Below are 20,070 nucleotides of genomic sequence, written 5' to 3'. Positions count from 1 at the left end.
TCATCTGTTCTGCATGGATCCAGCCTCTGAACGTCGACACAAATCTGTACAAATATAAAAATATAAAGCATAAATTTGTGTCGAGCAGGCTCACCCCACCCAAACACCAGCACACAGAGTATGGGTGGGTGGTTGTTCCCACCCAATCAAAAGTGAAGAAAATAAGGCTCAGAGAAAACATGAGCAGTGTTTCTAACTTCTGATTGGTTGGGCAGTGTAAAGCCCGCCTTCATGCTGTCATCAGAGGTGCAACCAAACAAAGAAGCAGGCGCCATGTCTCACCTGTGAACTCAGAGGACGACGAACAGGTAAAGCACAAATTTATCTGCTGTTTTTTCTCAACAGTTAAACTCATCACTAAATGTTTTTTCATGTTTTGGATTCTCTGCAGGTCTGCTTCACCTTTGTTAGCTGTGTTTGTGCTGTGAGGTGCGTTGTGATTCTCTTTGTTAGTGATAGTTTCATTTTGATCGTTACTGCCTTTAATATACTCTCAATTTTCCTCATTTACATCTTTTCTTTTTGGCTGCAGAGAGTGAAACTGTGTGTTATGATGCAGAACTATTATTTATAATATTATGATAATGAGCAGATACATGAAAATTAGGTTATTTCTCATATAACATATGATGATATAAATAATTTAACCTGAGCCAACAGAAATATTGCATGTAAAGTGGAGGGTGAGACAGTTGAGTGGAGAGGAATATTTTAATATTTTATCTACACACACACACACTCCTCATGCATATGGTACGACAACGTTTCTACATGCCCCTGGTACACTGTGCAGAAACACTTTTTACCACACACACACACACACACACACACACACACACACACACACACACACACACACACACACACACCTTATTTGCAGCTGCTCACCTGTACCCAGCAGGCTGGAACAGGTCCTGGTATTCTCTTTGTTGCAGATTGTACCGCCCACACTCAGATCGTGTTTCACTTTCTGGAGTTTTCAAACTCTCGTGATCTCATCTAATCATCATTCTCAGAAGCCTTTGCTAAATTAATCCTTGTAGCAAGATGTGAATGTGATTATGATCCAGGTGATGTGGTCTATGGTCGTTTCTGTCCGACTGTTTGGAACAATCTTGGTCCAATTATGCACTTGAATGCAGCACACATGAGTGGATCCATCAAAATATTCTTTAATTAAAACTCATTCAAGTAATATCTTCTTGTGCACAGAAAGCTTCCTGAAATCAGAAATGATCTCTGAGGTTGAGAACGTGGAATAAATCATTCATGTGTATAAAACACTTCTACATGTGTTCAGACTGAGGTCCCCTGATTCTTCAGTCTTTTGCTCAGGATAAATCTGGTTGATCAGTCTTTAAAAAGACTTTAATTTCTTTGAAAAGTGCAACTGAAAGTGAAAGATGTGACACCCCCCTCCCCCAGTTTGTATACAGCATACTGTTCTTGGTGACCAACTCAAGACCAAAGTTCAAAGAACCTAAAATGCATTTTTTTTTCCTTCCAGTTCATCCCCTGGTCTTTTCAGAAAACTGACATCATGGCAACCAAAACAGCTGGTGAGTCCACTCATATGTTATTGATCAGCAGTGTCCAAATATGTCACAGATTTAGAGAGTAACTGTAACATCTGTTCAGGTACTTGAAGTGAAAGTAAACAACAAACAGGTGCAGCAGCAGGGTGGAGCATCATCCAACTGCCATGATCACACTGTGCTGCTGGTTTTAGGAGCAACGTTGGCTGATAGACATATCCAACATGCTCACAGTACATGTCGCCCTGTTCTGCTGATATACTCACTTGTTCATTTCCAGTCGCTTCACTTGCTGAATCCAGTGTAACACTATCTGTACTTAGCAAATGTTTAATGCTTGGAAATCAGGACTGTTGACCTTCACTAAGCATCAGTATCAACAATTTGACCAGGATGCCTAGGCCCAAAAATCACACAGTTGGAATCAGGTTACAAGAATTGAAATGTGTCCCAAATATCTGGATCCCATCAGAGGCTAGTTTCATAAAGGAGATTGGTAATAGAATAGAATAGAATAGAATAGAATAGAATAGAATAGAATAATCCTTTAATTGTCCGCCAAGGGGAAATTAGGTTGTAACAGCAGCAAAAAAAACACATATTCAAACAAAACAGGACAGAAACACACAAAAAGTTTACATATTTACATCATGGACAATAATTACCGAAACAGTACCGTAAAGTTATTAAAATGAAACTACAGATAAGTAGTAAACCCAGGTTGTAGTGTGCAAACAGAGCAGGATACTGAAAGATGTTTAAATAGTTAAGAATATTTAGAATAATTAGAAAAGTACAGATTGTGTATCGTACCTGTGCATTAAAAAGTAGACATGTAACTTCCAATAAGTTAGTGTATATAAACTCAGAAAAGTGATGTGCAAGTTATAATAGTCATGGATGTCCGGCTGATTGGTAGCTGCTCCACCACAGGAACAGTAAGACCTCCAGCACATAATGAACACCACACTCATAAACACATTTATTAAATAATAACAATGGATTGGATTTCTATAGCGCTTTTCAAGGCACCCAAAGCGCTTTACAATTCATGCTCACATTCACACACTGGTGGAGGCAAGCTACAGTTGTAGCCACAGCTGCCCTGGGGCAGACTGACAGAGGCGAGGCTGCCATATCGCGCCACCTCTGACCAACACCAGTAGGCGGTAGGGTAAAGTGTCTTGCCCAAGGACACAACGACCAGGACAGAAAGACCGGGGACCGACCTTCCGGTTACAGGTGCGCTTCCCAACCCCCTGAGCCACGGTCGCCCTGTAACACGTAAACACAATTTTAAACAATAACCCTTTTCCTTTTAGTGTCTTTCCACTCAGTGTTCCCAATATATATATATATACTTTTCAAGGTCCTTTGCCCCAAAGAAAGCAACTTGAGCTCAGGGAAATGTAAATTGCATCACTGGATACTAAATGAAAAAAAACAGCCTACAAACAAATGTGCAGTGGAATTAACCAAAACATATTCATAACATCCAGTATCAATAACTCGGTGTCAGTGTCACTAACGGCTCATCTAGCAGTCTTGACATGATAAAAATACAGGCTCGTTCAGGCTCATGCTATTAACAAATTTCCTTAGGCATAAACACACCGACTCGGTAACTGACGTTGTATCGGCCGCCGTATTAGGACAGTAGCCAGGCTTGCTTAACCGCTTGCTAATCAGAATCAGCAGAATCAGCATACTTTATTAATCCCTTAGAAAATTATGTGGGTTACAGTTGCTCCAGTACAGTAACAGAAACAGACTAGACTAGACAGACTATTTAACAATACAATATGTTAAATATTGCTGCTATTTTAATTCGCTGTAGATGTTGGGTCAAACATCACGCTGCTGCTCAGCGCTGTCGCATGTTTAACTCCTCCACTGTTATTATCAACAGTTTTTAACCAGAACTTTAAAATCCTGGAGTGTTCATGCACACAGACTGAGAACCTGAGCTCATGGTTTTATTCCACTTGTCGGGCTGCCTTGGACACTGTCGCTCCATTAAAAATCAGGCTCCCTAAAACTAAATCTGAGCCCTGGCTGAACAACAACCCGAGCTGTCAGACGCGACTGTCATCGAGCCAGGGCTGGACTGGGACAAAAAAATCGGCCTGGGCATTTTGACTAGAGACCGGCCCACCAGGTATTATAGGAAAAGCCATAAAGCCTTTGAATGAAAACGAACGCTGTTGTGACAGTGATGTACAGTCTTGTTGGTATATGTATGATGTTTATAGATTTTATATCAGATAAAAACTTTGGTTGTAAGATTCAGATTATTACTTATTAAAAGCGAGACATTTTAAATGAGAATAAGTAAGAAAAGTATTTCTCTGTGCCCCCCTTTCCCTGTTAATGCCCTACCTGGCCCCCTGGCAACACTTTGCTAGACCCGCCCCTGCACAGTTACCAGCTGTCAGCTACATAGAAAAGGATCCTGGTGTTATTTGTCTCTCAGAAACAGTTCATAGCTTCCCTTCAACTCATTCATGTCACCTAAAAGGTAAACCTGTTTCTCCATCAGCTGTTCAGCTCTGATGATTCAGTAAGGACATCTCCTGGTTTCATCTTCATGTTTCCCTCTCACCACATATACAAACCATCATGACCAGCAGCTTTACAGCTGTGGCTCCAGCAAACATCAGCTGATACTAGAAATTAATATTAAATAAATTCTAACAACAGCTGATCAAGCTTAAATGTGCTGCTGTTGTTTAGCGCAACATCCGCTGGTTTCCTCTTTCTGGCGCAAAGTGGGCAATAAACAAACAAGAGAGAAAAGCCGATCAGCTGATCATTGATCAGTTTCATGATTGACGTAGAAACAGGAGAGGGAGGGGGAGAGAATGAGAGAAGAAGAGGCAGCTGTGCAGCTTCAGCTTTGTGTCTTTTTCATTGTAGCTGAAGTCCGGGACAAACTGTTCCTTTTCACCTCAGTACGAAACGCGTAATATTTTCTCTGAATACGGGACGATTCCATCTTTTTACGGGACGGTTGGCAACTCTAATAATTAACCTTATGAATAAAATAAAGTTCACTATCAGTAACATCACAGCACCCACCCAGCTGTATACAAACTCTGTCATGCTAGCTAGTACGCAGTACCAGTTATTGTAACTGACGGTAAAAAATCAGCATACCGAAAATAAACTCCACCTAAACTTGGTTTATATCTGACCCAGATAGACTGCAGGTCATAACTTCTTACCTGAAGTTCAGCTCACCTGACACTCGGACTGGCGGCCGCCTCGGGTCTCCCCTCCTCCTGCCTCTCCTTGCCGTCATCCACCTGCTGGCCTCTGCGAAAGCTCCGCCATAGGAACCACCACCAAACAAGTTATTAAACGAGTTATTTTTACACATTGGCCAGCATCTGGTCAATCCACCAGCTTTCATTGTTTATACCGTTACAACAAAACAAAAACAAAACAAAAAAACACCCATCGGCCCATAAAAACGAAAAATCACCATCAGCCCACCGGGCAAATGCCCCGTTTGCCCGATGGCCAGTCCAGCTCTGCATCGAGCTGAGCGCAAGTGGAAAAAGGACAAACTACAAGTGTCATTCCAGATGCTAAAGGACTGTTGGCATCAGTATCAAAAAACTGTAAAAGATGCCAAAAGAAAACACTTATCTGACATTGTTCTGTCAAACTGCCACAACCCGCATGTTTTTATTGAAAACTATTAACTCTGTTCTTAGTGCACCACTGTATCGAGCCCTCGTGTGAAGCCTGTGAAAATTTTTTACACTTTTTTACTGAGAAGGTCTCCTCCACCAGGTGTCATGATCCTGGGTCATTTTGACCCAGCGTTTTGTGTTGTATGATTATTTTCCTCTGTTCTGGTTATTCTGATTTTGGTATTCTGTCTCCTCCCCTTGTGCCCTGTTCGTGTTCTGGATTTCCTGTTGTATTCTGTAGGTCTGTGTCTGTTGTCATCGTGTTCAGCTTGTATCCTCAGGTCGTCTTGTGTATTAGAATCAGCTGTGCTCCCACCTGTATGTCATTACCTGGTCTCCTTGTTTGTGGGTGTATATATAGTGGGTGTCAGTCTGTGCCTGTCGTCGGCTCGTCTGTGTATCTCTGCGTTAATCTGCGTTTGTCCTCGTTCCATGGTGCTTCGTTCCTGTCCGTGTCTCTCTGCCCCGCAGCCCTTTTGTGTGCTCTCAGGTTTGTTATTTAGTTTATCCCAGTTTAGGTCTCCTTCAGTTATTTGCCATGCCTCACTGCTTGTTTGCCACCCTGCCACTTTTGTAAATAAACGTCACACTCTTCATCAGTCGCTTGCTTGCATTTTGGGTCCTCATTCATCCACAACACGACTGCTGCCCCAGCCGTGACACCAGGGCTCACATGTCTCCTTGTGCTCGTGACCTCTCAGTCTCTGCTTCCTGCTCTGCTGTCTTTGACAAGTTTGAGCCTGTGACTCTGTCCTCTTTAAAGGAGACTGTTGGCCATTTTAAGCCTGCAGGGTCTACAAATGTTGCTGTCCTGCCTCGACTCTTAAAAGAGGTGTTACCTACAGTTGGACCGTTGGTTCTTGAGCTGGTAAACCACTTTGATGTCAGGTGTTGTCCCTAAAGATTTTCAACATGCAGTAGTCAAACCCCTGATTGAAAAACCTGCTCTTGATCCTACGGTTATTCCAAATTATAAGCCTATCTCCAAATTATGTTTTCTTTCCAAAATTCTTGAAAAGATGGTTCACAGCCAAATAATGACCTTCCTGGAAAAGCAAAAAGTTTTAGAGGTTTTCCAATCTGGTTTTAAACCCTTTCATAGCACTGAATCAGCCCTTTTAAAGGTTTCGGGTGGGCATTAGGGGCACGGTACTGGAGTGGGTCAGGTTGTACTTGGCGGGGCGAACTTTCTGTGTCAGTCTCTGTGACCATGTGTCGTCCTCCGCTCCTCTCTTGTATGGTGTCCCACAGGGCTCAGTTCTAGGCCCCTATTCTTTTCTTTATATCTGCTTCCTCTTGGTTGTATACTGAGAAAACACAGCATTGCATTTCACTTTTATGCTGATGACTATCTAGATCTATGTCCCTCTAAAGAACAAAGGTACATACTCCACACAGCCATTACTGCAGTGTCTTGATGACATTAAGGCTTGGATGTCTCTTAACTTTTTAAAATTCACTGACAAAAAGCCTGAGGTGATGTTTTTTGGTAGCCCCACTGAGACCCTCAATGTGTATTTAGATACCGTGGCCCAGTATAATAAGCCAACTGTCACAAACCTGGGGGTGAAAGTGGACTGTGATCTGAAGCTTGACAGTCAGATTAACTCAGCTGACTGAAATAAAGCCAACTTTTTCATGGAAGCACTTCGAGACAGTGATCCACACCTTTGTTAGCACTAAGTTGGATTACTGTAATGCACTTTATATTGGGGTCAGTGCATCATATATTACTCGTCTACAGAGGGTGCAAAAAGCAGCAGCTCGTTTTTTAACTGGCACTTGAACGTTTCAGCACATTTCCACTATTTTAGCCTCACTTCACTGGCTGCCCATTTCTTTTAGGATTCATTTTAAAATTCTTTTATTTGCTTTTAAAGCTCTCCATGGCCTAGCCCCATCTTATCTCTCTGAGCTGCTACAGCCTTATACACCCACCCGCTCTGTCATGTCAGCTGATCGGCTGCTCCTGAATGTACCCGGGACTGAGAGTAAACTTAGAGGAGCAGCTCCAGAACTGTGGACTGATCTGGACCAGACTCCCAATACTCCATGTTCACAAAACACATCTAGACTGGTTTTGCAAACTCCCATGCACCTTGAAGTGTCCTCTAGGGGGTAAAGAGCTGGTCCAGTGTTCCAAGACCAGGACAAAAACCACATTGTTCTACCATCCTGGCATACACTTTCCCGGGGTGAAGTGTGTGTGCCCCCTATATTTGGAGCACACCCTCTGGTCCCCCTTCTTAAAGATGGGAACCACCACCCCAGGCTGCCAATCCAGAGGTACTGCCAGTACAAACAGGTTAGTTTCCAGCACACAGTCAGGAATTGTGTTGGACTGGTGCACAGTGGCTGTGGTGCTCATGATCAGAGTGCTTATAATTTGCGTTTAAGCTGATGATTCATTAACTAAATTCCAACTTTATACTAACTTTATACTGTCTAGTATAAAGACAGTATAAACAGTTTAGTATCAGTGTAGAGGACAGACATCAGTCAAGAAAAAGAAAATCTACTGAAGCTCATATTAAAAGGTTTTGTGAGTTGTGATATTTTCCCTCTTAGGGTTGCCCCACCCGCCCACTGTAACCCTTGACTGTACTCATTTTACTGTTAACATTTACAATATATGCAACAGAAAATAGTTATTTTTTTAAACTATCGTTCAATGCAGGTGTCCAACATAACAGATTCAAACTGAGTACATTCATTAGAATTTAGATTTATGCACTAACATTATTTCATTGTTATATTAATATAGCACAAGGTTCAGTTACCTTTGTATGAAAATTGTTCATAGAAATGTTCTTCAATAGGTTACTTTTTACTTTCTTACACTGAGTACATTTCAGAGTTTGCACCTTTGCCACCTCTGCCCAACAATATCAGGCCAGTGCCTTTAAAACCTTCCCAGAAGCTCATCCTCCTTAATGGAGAGCTGACATGGCTGTTCAAACTTAGCCCGGCCCGTCATCAAGAAACCATATTGTAAAGTGTACCTGCCAGTGCTATCACAAAGCAACCTGTTTTAAGACAAATTTGTAAATGATTATTTCTCAAGTGATATGATTAACAATTACAAACTATGTAATGGAATGTGACGTAAATATGTGTTTCGGAATTTTTGAGGTAAAATAACTTTTTTTTTATTGCAGCACGTGAACTCAGGATAATGCTGTTTGGAAAAAGTGAGAAGAAGAAATCAGCCCTGGAAAAGCTCCTCGTTGGGAAAAAAGAGTCTAAAGGTTTTGGAGGAAAGCAATCTGGTGCTGCCTCTGGAGAGTGGAACAGGAAACCTCTCACAGTTGTAAAAACTCCCGACATCTTCAGCCTGCCTGTGGAAGCGCTGTTTAAAGTGATGAAGAGCTGTGTGAGTCTCTGTCCTCCTGGACCAAACGTTCTGCTGCTGTTAGTGAAACCTTCTGATTTCACTGAGGAGAACAGACAGACTCTGAATTTGGTTCTGAGCTTGTTTGGTCAAGATGCTTTTAATCACTCCATCGTCATCCTAACACATAATCACGAAGGGAATAACTCAGTGGATAAACTCATTGAAGAATCCAAACAAAGGCAGCACTTCGTTAATTTTGACAGAAAAGACTCCTTCTCAGATTCCTCAGAGTTGATGGAAGAAATGAATGAGATAGTGAGTAAAAACTGGGGGAAATATCTAATGTTAAAAGAAGAGGTTAAACCCAATCTGAAGTCCAGTGTAAACCTGGTTCTGTGTGGGAGGAGAGGAGCAGGGAAGACGTCAGCAGCCAAGGCCATTTTAGGTCAGACTGAGCTTCATTCAGTCTCCAACTCATCAGAGTGTGTTAAACATCAGGGAGAGGTGTGTGAACGTTGGGTTTCCCTGGTGGAGCTGCCTGCCCTGTATGGAAAACCTCAGGAGGCAGTGATGGAGGAATCACTCAGGTGTATCTCCCTCTGTGATCCTGAGGGTGTCCATGCCTTCATCCTGGTCCTACCTGTGGCTCCCCTCACTGATGAAGACAAGAGAGAGTTAGAGACCATCCAGGATGCATTCGGCTCTCGAGTCAATGACTTCACCATGATTCTGTTCACTGTGGACTCAGATCCTACAGATCCAGCTGTTCTTAACTTTCTAAAGGAAGACAAGGACATCCAGGAGCTCTGTGAGAGCTGTGGAGGAAGATCAGTTGTTCTCAACATCAAGAAAAAACAGCAGATCCCAGAGATGTTTGAGATTGTTGACAAAATTAGTCAGCCCACAGGACAACTGTGCTGTTACACAGCCACAACATTTTTACACGCACAAATGGAGAAAGTCTTAAAACTTGTCACTGGTAAGTAGTTTAGATTTTATATTTTCCAATGACCCACTGAGTCCTGATATAACTCCTTAAGTTAAATGCAACTATTTTCATGTTTTAGGTGGTGAAGTTGGAGAACAGGACTCAGACTGTCTCAGGATTGTGCTGATTGGAAAGACCGGCTGTGGAAAGAGCTCTACAGGAAACACCATTTTAGGAAGAGACGAGTTTAAAGCTGAATCAAGTCAAATATCAGTTACACAGAAGTGTCATAAAGTACACGGTGAGGTGGACGGTCATCCTGTTCTTGTGGTTGACACTCCTGGTCTGTTTGACACAAGTTTGTCCAATGAGGAGGTTCTAGAAGAGCTGGTGAAATGTGTCAGCCTCCTGGCTCCAGGACCACATGTCTTCCTGTTGGTGATTCATATTGGCAGATTCACAGCAGAGGAGAAGGAGACACTGAAACTCATCAAGCAATTCTTTGGGAAGAATTCTGAAAAGTTCACCATCGTTCTTTTAACCAGAGGAGATGAACTGGAGCATAGCAGATTGTCCTCAGAGGACTACATCAAAAACAACTGTGATCCTTCCTTTAAGAAGCTGATCTCTGACTGTGGAGGAAGATACCACGTGTTCAATAACAATGACAAACAAAATAAAAAACAAGTCAGTGAGCTGATAGCAAAGATTGACACCATGATGAAGGACAATGGAAGGCGCTGCTTTACCAACAAGATGCTGCAAGAGGCTGAAACTGCGATAAGGAAGGAGATGCAGAAGATTTTAAAGGAGAAGGAAGAAGAGATGCAAAAAGAAAAGGAAGAAATTGAAAGAAGATATATAAAAGAAATGGAGGATATGAAGAAAAGAATCGATGAAGAGAGAGAAAAGGAGAGAATACAGAGAGAAAAAGATCTAGAAAAAATGAAAAATAAAATTAGGGAAGAAGAAGAGAAGAGAAAGCAGGAACAGGAAATCAGGGAAAAGGAGAAAAGGGAAAAGGAAGCAGAAGAAGAAAGACGTCGACAAGAATTTGAAAAAGAACTTGAAATGCTGGACAAACAAATTCAGTCAGAAAAAGAGGCAAAAGAAAATGTCGACAGAAAACTGGAAGAAGCCAGAGAAGAGATGAGAAGAAAACAAGAGGAGTGGGAGAAAGAACAGAAAGAATGGTGGGACAAACAACGACATGAAGAAGACAAAAGACGAGAGGAAGAGAAAGAAAAAATGAAAAAACTACAGGAAGATTATAACGAAAAGCTGAAATGTGAAAAAATCAATAAAGAGGAGGATCAAAGAAGAAGAGAACAGGAAATAAAAGGATTGGAGGAAATTCATAAGAAAACTCTGGATGATCTAAAGAAGAAACATGAAGAGGAAGCCAGAAAGAAAGCTGAAGAGTTCAACCAAGCCCAGAAGAAACACATCGACGAATTAGCAAAACAGAGGGAAGAACATAAGAAGGAAATGTATGACTTAGTGAAACGTGTGACCAAAAAGACTGAAAATCTGAATAAGATCAAGAATTTAATGCAAAAACATGAAAAACAAATCAATCGGACTAATGAGGAGGACATGGAAGACCTCCAGGAAAAACAAAAAGATCAACTAAATGAGTTGATGAAAAACATTTTGGGAGAAGAGATCAGCAGCTCATCAGCCTGCAGCATTTTATGAAATGAAACGTCAGATGTTCTTCTCTTTCTGTCATTTAGATAAGAGAATCTTTAAAGTAGCACTGATTTGTTGTTGAGCATGTTTTACTCCTGCTGTCGATCACAGCCACAGAAACTGATTAGTGATCATCAGTCTCAGCAGTGTCATCATTAAACCACAGGTCTTTACACCAACATTAAATATGCTTCTGACTCAGACTGGTCAAACTAATTCATCTCATGTACAGTAATGACTTGTTGATACATGTTACTGCACTTCTGTGTTCCTGAGTTCTAACATTGATTTACTTTTAACCGTCCACTCAGGCTGCTCTGTGGTTTTAGTTCGACTTGATTTGACCTCTGCTTTCGATACAGTTGATCACCACATTTTATTATCGAGGCTAGAACATGCTGTTGGTCTCAAAGGCATAGTCCTATCTTAGTTTAAATCAGATCTCTCAGAGAGGACTTTCTCCGTTGCTATGAGGCAGTACTTTTCCTCTTCTGCCCATATCTACTGTGGTGTGCCCCAGGGGTCTGTTCTTGGTCCTACTTTGTTCTCCCTGTATATGCTGCCTTTGGACTATACTTTCAAAAAATATTAACATCTCTTTTCACTGCTAAGCTGATGACATCCAAGTTTACTTCCCCCTGAACTTGGATGTCTCTGACCCACTACAACCTTTGTTTAACTGTCTTCATGATGTTAAAGTTTGGTTATCACAAAACTTTCTCGCATCGAATGAAAATAAAACTGAAGTAATAGTCTTTGATAGACATACCCCTTTGCTTCAGAAGCACTGTGTCGAGGCTTGATTCATTTGGCCACAGTCATGTGATGTCTGTTGTGTGTGAGTATGTTGAGCTGATTTTGGTCAATCGTGTGGGTTTGTTAGGATTCTGTTCTTTTCATTTGCTTTTGTTTTGTGTGTGTTTATTTTATCTGAAAACATTAAATACTTAAAATGTCAAAAATCTGCTTTTCATAATATAAAAATCATTAAATAACTTTAGAAAGACTTCCATTTGACTCTTTCAATTTAATTGAATGAAAATTGAATAAAAAATATATTTTATTTTTAAAATAATCTTAAAATCTTGTTCTACTAAATGTGCAGCAATTTAATTTGTTTAGCTGATAGTCTGTGGGACCCAGGAAGACCATACTCCTGCATCTCTACCCAATTGCGTTGCAGTTTCTGTGCTCTCCAGCCTCTTCTGTTCCATGTGAGAGGATTTTATCTAAGGCAGGAGAAATTATCTCCAAGAAAACGAGCAGACTCGGCCACCGCACACTGGAACAAATTCTCTTCTTTAATAAAAACCAAACAAGATAACCTTAAATGCATCATGTTTTTACTTTACAAGTTCATAAGTATTTCCCCTTTCCAGTTCACAATCAACTCTACCCCCAGGTCAAAGCTATGTATAAGAAAATTGGTCAAATATAATATTATTTATAAACGTACCTGTCCGTCTGTCCAGTGATTAATTGCATAAGTACGAAGTCACGAAGAGGCGAAGGATGACCTGGATTGCAGCTATTCAAAGACCAAATATAATGTTCCAGAACACTCCAGCTCGCATGTTGGTCTGCTCCAAGCCTTTCCACATATGTAAGTCTTTTGTTGTAGTTGTCACGTAATTTATCATAAAATAATTGTAGATGTAGGTTACAATAATAATACTGATTTGAACTGAATTCGTTACGCTATGGTGCTTTGTTTACTGTGGCCAGTGTTGGGAAGGTTACTTTTAAAATGTATTCCACTACAGAATACCGAATACATGCCCCAAAATGTATTCTGTAACGTATTCTGTTATGTTACTCAATGAGAGTAACGTATTCTGAATACTTTGGATTACTTAATATATTATCATGCTGTTTACAACTACATGAATGTACTATTGCTGTGATTTATTACTGTTACTGAAGGTCCGCGGCTCCGAACAGTAGTAAAGGGACCTCTGGCTAATACGGTGGGTTCCGTGTCGGGCTGGTAGCCGAAAACTAGCTTTACTTTGTTGTCTGGGTCAACTTTGCTTGCCAGAGACAGAGAGAGGCGTTGAAAGGCTGCTCCAACGGAACTTATTTACACGAACACAGTGTACAGTTCAGTCTTAATAGTTACAAATTACTTACAAATGGGCTCGTCAGGCACTCTTCTTGGCTGCTGTGGTTATTATTATATTTACATGCTTCCAGCTCCCGTTTTTGCTCCGTGACAGCTCGGACTTTTCCTTTCTCTCCCTCCCTCGCTCACAGACACATAACGTGTATGGCAGTCCATTCTCGCTGCAGCACGGACTACACTGCCCATGAGGCTACATTCTTTAGAGCTATGTCTGTAGCATTCTGCCTTTTAGCTTAGCACAACAACAACAACAAAAAAGAGCTCTCTCACCCAGGAAACACGCAGAGAGAGCGCGTCACCCTGTAACCATGGCAACCGTAACGCTGCCGCCTGGAACAACAGAACATAGCTGTCAAACAAACCCAAACAGTCCTGACCCGAGACAATATGAAACAGGGAAGTACCGCCGTGTAATCCATTTATTTCAACAAAGTAACTGTATTCTGAATACCACCTTAATAAACGGTAACTGTAACGGAATACAGTTACTCATATTTTGTATTTTAAATACGTAACGGCGGTACATGTATTCCGTTACTCCCCAACACTGACTGTGGCTTTGCGGGCTAATGCTTGTTGTGCTTTTTAGGCAATCCAGCCAACAAAATGCTGGAATGAGATACAGACTGGGCACCTCTATCAACCTGGGCCATACCGAGTTTAAAGCTGCTACCACAGCCAGACTTGATCGGTTAAGAAGGAGAGTGAGATCAAAACAGCCACGAAAAGTCCCGCATATATGTGCCCAAGGGTTGTATTGAAGCAATCAAGTTATGAATAACTGTTGTCCAGTATGTTGTTTTGAAATTTTTTTTTTTTCCAGTGTTAATTTGTTTTTCACCGAAGCAGCTCATAAAGCACAATGGAATACAATTTTGCCTCGTTCTTGTAAGATTCTATAATAAAATGAAACAATAATGGCTGTTGGTGGCGCTGTCACTTGGTGTTCGCTCTCTCTGCAGTAGAGTATCACTTCCTGTTCCTGCTCAAACACAGTGGTGTTTCTGAGTAGCTTATCTGCTTAGCATTTTAATTAAAAACTTTTAGATACATTCTTTTTTCATAGTATAATCTTCACGTGCTTCATCTGAATCACCCTTTCTGTGTACTCACTACCTAATTTATAGCCAAAGTATTCACTCACTGTCTCTGTACTGTTTCGCTAGCTTAGCTTAGCTTGTAGCCGACTCGTTAGCACCATGGCTACTTCTCCTGTCCCTCCTGCACTTTCCTGCTCATTGTGTCAGATGTTTAGTTACTCCTCGGCCTCCTTTAGCAGTAATGATACCTGTAACAAATGTAGCATATTTGCAGCTCTGGAGGCCAGGATTACTGAATTGGAGACTCGGCTTCGCACCCTTCATTCACCCGTAGCTAGCCAGGCCCCTGTAGCTGGTGCAGCCAAAGATAGCGCAGGCCCCGCTAGCTGTTCCCCAGCAGACCCCAAGCAGCTGGGGAAAGAGGGCGGCTGGGTGACGGTGAGGAGGAAGCATAGTCTTAAACTGAAGCCCCAGGTACACCACCAACCTGTTCATGTGTCTAACCGTTTTTCCCCACTCGGCGACACACCCGCCGGGGGTCAAACTCTGGTAATTGGTGATTCTGTTCTCAGACATGTGAAGCTAGAGACACCGGCAACCATAGTCAATTGTCTTCCAGGGGCCAGAGCAGGCGACATTGAGGGAAATTTAAAACTGCTGGCTAAGGGTAAACGTAAATACAGTAAGATCATAATTCACGTCGGCAGTAATGACACCCGGTTACGCCAATCGGAGGTCACTAAAATCAATATTGAATCGGTGTGTAACTTTGACAAAACAATGTGGGACTCTGTAGTTTTCTCTGGTCCCCTCCCCAATCAGACCAGGAGTGACATGTTTAGCCGCATGTTCTCCTTAAATTGCTGGCTGTCTGAGTGGTGTCCCAGAAACGATGTGGGCTTCATAGATAATTGGCAAACCTTCTGGAGGAAACCTGGTCTTTTTAGGAGAGACGGCATCCATCCCACTTTGGAAGGAGCAGCTCTCATTTCTAGAAATATGGACAAATTTATTAAACCCCCAAAATATGACTATCCAGAGTTGGGACCAGGAAGCAGAGTTGCAGTCTTACACGCCTCTCTGCAGCTTCTCTCCTCCTGCTACCCCCCAAAAACCCATCTCCACTGAGACTGTGTCAGCTCCCAAACAGACAAAAAACAAACTAAAAACCAGCAACAAACAACTTAAACATAAAAAAACCTCTGTCCACCAGGCCAGCTGTGGCTACAATGTAGCTTGCCACCACCAGTGTGTGAATGTGTGGATGACTGAATGCAGTGTAAAGTGCTTTGGGGTCCTCCTATACAAATACAGGCCATTTACCATTTACCATTTTAACATCCATGTAGATGCTAAAAATGACAGCCTCAACATGGCATTTAATCTGTTATTAGACTCAATTGGCTTCTCTCAAAATGTAAAAGAACCCACCCACCACTTTAATCACACTCTAGATCTTGTTTTAACATATGGCATAGAAACTGAACATTTAACAGTGTTTCCTGAAAACCCTCTGCTGTCTGATCATTTCCTGATAACATTTACATTTACAATAATTGATTACACAGCAGTGGAGAGTAGACTTTATCAAAGTAGATGTCTTTCTGAAAGTGCTGTAACTAAGTTTAAGAATATAATCCACCCACTGTTATCATCTTCAATGCCCTGTACCAACATAGAGCAGAGCAGCTATCTGAACGCTACTCCAACAGAGGTCAATCATCTTGTTAATAATTTTACCTCCTCACTACGTACGACTCTGGATACTGTAGCTACTGTGAAAACTAAGGTCTCAAATCAGAAGTACCTGACTCCGTGGTATAATTCTCAAACGCGTAGCCTAAAGCAGATAACTCGTAAGCTGGAGAGGAAATGGCGTGTCACAAATTTAGAGGATCATCATATAGCCTGGAGAAATAGTTTGTTGCTTTATAAGAAAGCCCTCCGCAAAGCCAGAACATCTTACTATTCGTCACTGATTGAAGAAAATAAGAACAACCCCAGGTTTCTCTTCAGCACTGTAGCCAGGCTGACAAACAGTCAGAGCTCTATCGAGCTAACTAGTAATGACTTCATAAACTTCTTCACACATAAAATTTTAATCATTAGAGAAAAAATTACCAATAATCATCCCACAGAGACGCATGGAGATCAGGGGCAGTACCCCTGGACTGGCAGACCGGGGTGGTGGTCTCCATCTTTAAGAAGGGGGACCGGAGGGTGTGTTCCAACTACAGGGGGATCACACTCCTCAGCCTCCCTGGAAAGTCTATGCCAGGGTGTTGGAAAGGAGAGTTCGTCCAACCAGTCTACATGTGTTTTGTGGACTTGGAGAAGGCATTCAACCGTGTCCCTTGGGGTGTCCTGCGCTGTAAAATCTAATATTGTGTATAATTAAAAATATTAAGTAAGCTGAACTCAATTTTTATCAGTTTGTTATTAGAACTCAGTTTAAGTAAGTTACCAGTACTTTTTATGCAAAAACACTGATCAGCTCAATTTATTTGAGTTGTCTTAACTTAGAACTAAGTAAGCTGGAAGTTTTGCTTCTCAGTGCGGAAGGATGAAACGATGTGGTTTGAAAATGCCACGTCACTACCGTCCTCCTCCCTCGCACAGATCAGTCCGGATGTTCATGGTGCATTTTTTATGAGCAAACCTTGAGAAGCTTCAGCTCAAGATATTATTGTTGTCATTGCTGTGGATCTTTACCTGATACACTGACTTGGTGAGTAAATGTTTAGTCTTATTCAAACTGATTTTGTGGCTTCTCTTAGTTTAGCACCAGGTTTTTAATCTTGCTAGCTAGTTAGTGTTAGCCTAGCGTTGCTGCTGCCGCTGGGCTCATGTTACTTAAAAATTAACACCACAGCCTTAAAAACCTTATGAAACCATGTTTGTGAAATTTTCTGTTGATTGTTTGAAATAAAAAAGTGAGATAAGAGCCCAGACAAAATTCTTCGGGAGGTGCAGCCGTTAGGGGTGGGGTAGGTGTGGGGGGTATTTTCAATCCATAGCCATAACTAACTAACTAAATAACTAACTAACTATATATATCATGTTTAACCTGAGTAGTAAAAGACCACAGGGGGGTTGATGACTTCACTGAGAAGGCTCGTCTAGCACAGCACAAGAAGTCTAAGACCAGGCAACAAAGGAAGTTTGACTTACTTGTTGTACGTCGGAAACCACCGCAAAATACGGAGAGTGTCCTCAGCGGCCAGAAAAGAGAAGGATGCGACATGGAGGATGTGGACAAGTGGGTGAAGAATTTGTCTGACAGACAGCTCACCCAAACAGAGAAAAACATCCTTGCTAAAGGGTTGAATTTTGCCGTCACACCGAGACAAATCCCTCTAGTGGAGCTGATCACAGCCACAGAAACAGCAATTCGTAACAACAATATTGCAGAAGTGGAAGCAGAGCAACTACGGACGAAAGTTTCGGCCTGTCTCAGCAATGCTAAGCCCCCAGCATCCAACATCACCATGGAGGAGAGGAAGGCACTCACATCACTTAGTGATGACAACAACATTATCATCCTTCCGGCAGACAAGGGTAGGTGCACAGTATTGCTTAACCAGAAAGACTATCATGAGAAGATTTTGTCACTACTCAGTGATGAAAATACTTGTGAGCCCCTGAAACGAGACCCAGGAAGTGGCTACAGGAAGAGGGTGATAGACTGTCTGAAGCAGTTAGAACAAGACAAGGCTATCGACCGGACCTCATACCACAGGCTGTACCCAGGGGAGTCTACACCAAGTCTGTATGGTTTACCGAAAATACATAAGCAGGGTGCACCTTTAAGACCAATTGTCTGCATGATCAACTCGGTCACCTATAACAAGTTTCTGGCTTCGATTCTCAACCCGCTGGTGGGCAGCTCTGAACACCACATCCAGAACACTCTGGATTTTGTTGAGAAGGTGAGAGATGTCATTATGGAGGCAGATGAAACCATGGTCTCGTACGACGTTACATCTCTCTTCACTTGCATCCCAGTCACGGAAGCGTTGGAGGTAGTCCGTAAGAGATTACACCAACCTCAGCAACAGGACCACTCTCAGCATCGACCAAGTGTGTTTGCTTTTGGAACTGTGTCTTCATTCCACCTACTTCACATACAAGATTCAGTTCTACAGGCAGAAACATGGGTGTGCCATGGGCTCCCCAGTTTCACCCATCGTGGCCAATTTGATAATGTGGAGGAGGAAGTATTATGTTTTGTCATTTTGATTTATTATTTTATTTTCACTTCAGATTGTTGAGTTGGGTCTATAGTTTTGGGGCTTTTGGGTGTTTTTGTATTCTTATACTGAAGTCTTCAGTGGGTGAGAAGCTGACTGCAGGCTGACAGGAAATGCGTCTGCAAGCCATGCTTTTGCAGAAGTGAAACTGTTCAGAGAGCAGATGCACACTCTGTGCACCCACAGACAGACGAGACATACACACACTTAGTTAGAGGGATCACTGATAGGGGAAAGTTCAAATTGTTTTGCTTGGGGTTGCTTTTAGACTATATTAGGAGGAGCAAACATATTGGCAGATCTGAGAAGGAAAACCTGTGTTATGAAAATGATTTTAATCTTTTATACATGATTGCATTTGAGCATATTAAAGAGCTGTGGCTCCTGGTCAAGTGAAGGTCAGAAACTCTTGGCGGGCGTTATGATCTGCCAATACACGGTGAGGAGGACAGGAGCTCTGAAAGGAATTGCAACACACCTGCTTACATGACATATGCCTGGAGTTATATCCTTATATCCTTATATTCTTTAGAGCTAAGAGTTAAGTTTGTATCATTTATCACTTATATCCTTTTGAGTAAGTTTTAAGGTTCATTTATGTTCAGTTTGAGTAAGTTTCCTTCATGGTTTGAGTATCATCATTTGAGTGTGACATTTAGAAGTCACACATAGTTCAGCTGTGCACGAGCACAGGCCTTATGTCTGGCTAGGGCGAGGGGTGTGAGGTGAGCCGGAGTGCAGGAGAGGTCATGACACATACATAGCATACACTGCAGACACACACACACACCATAATAGATCTATTTTGGTAAGTAAGAAGTGAAGATGGGTTTTTGCTGCAATTGCAGAATTGTGCCGAAGTACTTAGAGGAAGTGCAACTGATGTTGAGATAAGGAGGCGTACGTGGGGTGACACCGGGATGGAGATGAGACGTAATGTTCTTTAAACTATGTTAAAGTTCACGGAACATTTTGTGGTTTGGAGTGACGTATGCTTTGTTTAAATCTGCCTAGCAACAGAAAAGGGGGCTGTACTATCTTAACCCTATAAAACCGTTGTTTGAATATGGTAAAGCAGTTCAATACTGATTGGGTTGTTGAACTCACACATGTGTTCATTAAAATGCCGTCTAAATTGCACACGCCTGGATCTGTGGTTATTTATGGATTCCTCTCTCAACATTGAACCCTAACATTTGGGGGCTCGTTCCGGTGAGAGAGAGGGAATATTGGGGTAGACGGAGAGATCCGGGGTCCGTGGTAATTGGACGGGCAGACGGTAATCAGTGGTGAAAGTGAGCAGGCATTCCCCGGGGCATTTAAAGGTAAGACACTGCCTGTTGAAATATATTTCCAAAAGGTGTCACATTGGGCATGTCAAATTAAAAGCCTGGTCACTGTAATTACTGGTGAATGTCTGTTTTTTAATTTTGGTGAAGTTTTTATGAGGTTTACCGGTTGAAGTAATGAT

At 41.9% G+C, this 20,070-nt stretch overlaps 1 protein-coding gene across 2 annotated transcripts; it reads left to right on the top strand.

Annotated features, from left to right (window-relative positions):
• The first annotated feature begins 259 nt into the window (after positions 1-259).
• On the top strand, positions 260-11,979 carry LOC116314913 (GTPase IMAP family member 8-like). 2 transcript variants are annotated; one of them, XM_039621220.1, is made up of 5 exons: positions 260-308; positions 392-429; positions 1,508-1,559; positions 8,392-9,546; positions 9,635-11,979. In XM_039621220.1, exons 3-5 carry the CDS (start codon positions 1,541-1,543, stop codon positions 11,191-11,193), a joined length of 2,733 nt encoding a protein of 910 aa, XP_039477154.1. In that variant the 5' UTR covers positions 260-308; positions 392-429; positions 1,508-1,540; the 3' UTR covers positions 11,194-11,979. The 2 variants fall into 2 exon arrangements, with proteins under 2 accessions (XP_039477154.1, XP_039477155.1); XM_039621221.1 differs by lacking the exon at positions 392-429 and having other exon boundaries at positions 269-308.
• The last annotated feature ends 8,091 nt before the right edge of the window (positions 11,980-20,070 follow it).

Source organism: Oreochromis aureus, linkage group 12, assembly GCF_013358895.1.
Source record: "Oreochromis aureus strain Israel breed Guangdong linkage group 12, ZZ_aureus, whole genome shotgun sequence".
NCBI classification, from domain to species: Eukaryota; Metazoa; Chordata; class Actinopteri; order Cichliformes; family Cichlidae; genus Oreochromis; species Oreochromis aureus.
Note: the sequence above shows the minus strand (reverse complement) of the source record. Positions and strands in the feature narration are given on the sequence as shown.

What these genes read in the sequence shown, in the direction of transcription:
- LOC116314913 (XM_039621220.1), top strand. An exon ending in AGTCTTAAAACTTGTCACTG is followed by an intron (nt 9,547 to 9,634) that starts GTAAGTAGTTTA and finishes TTCATGTTTTAG; the next exon opens with GTGGTGAAGTTGGAGAACAG.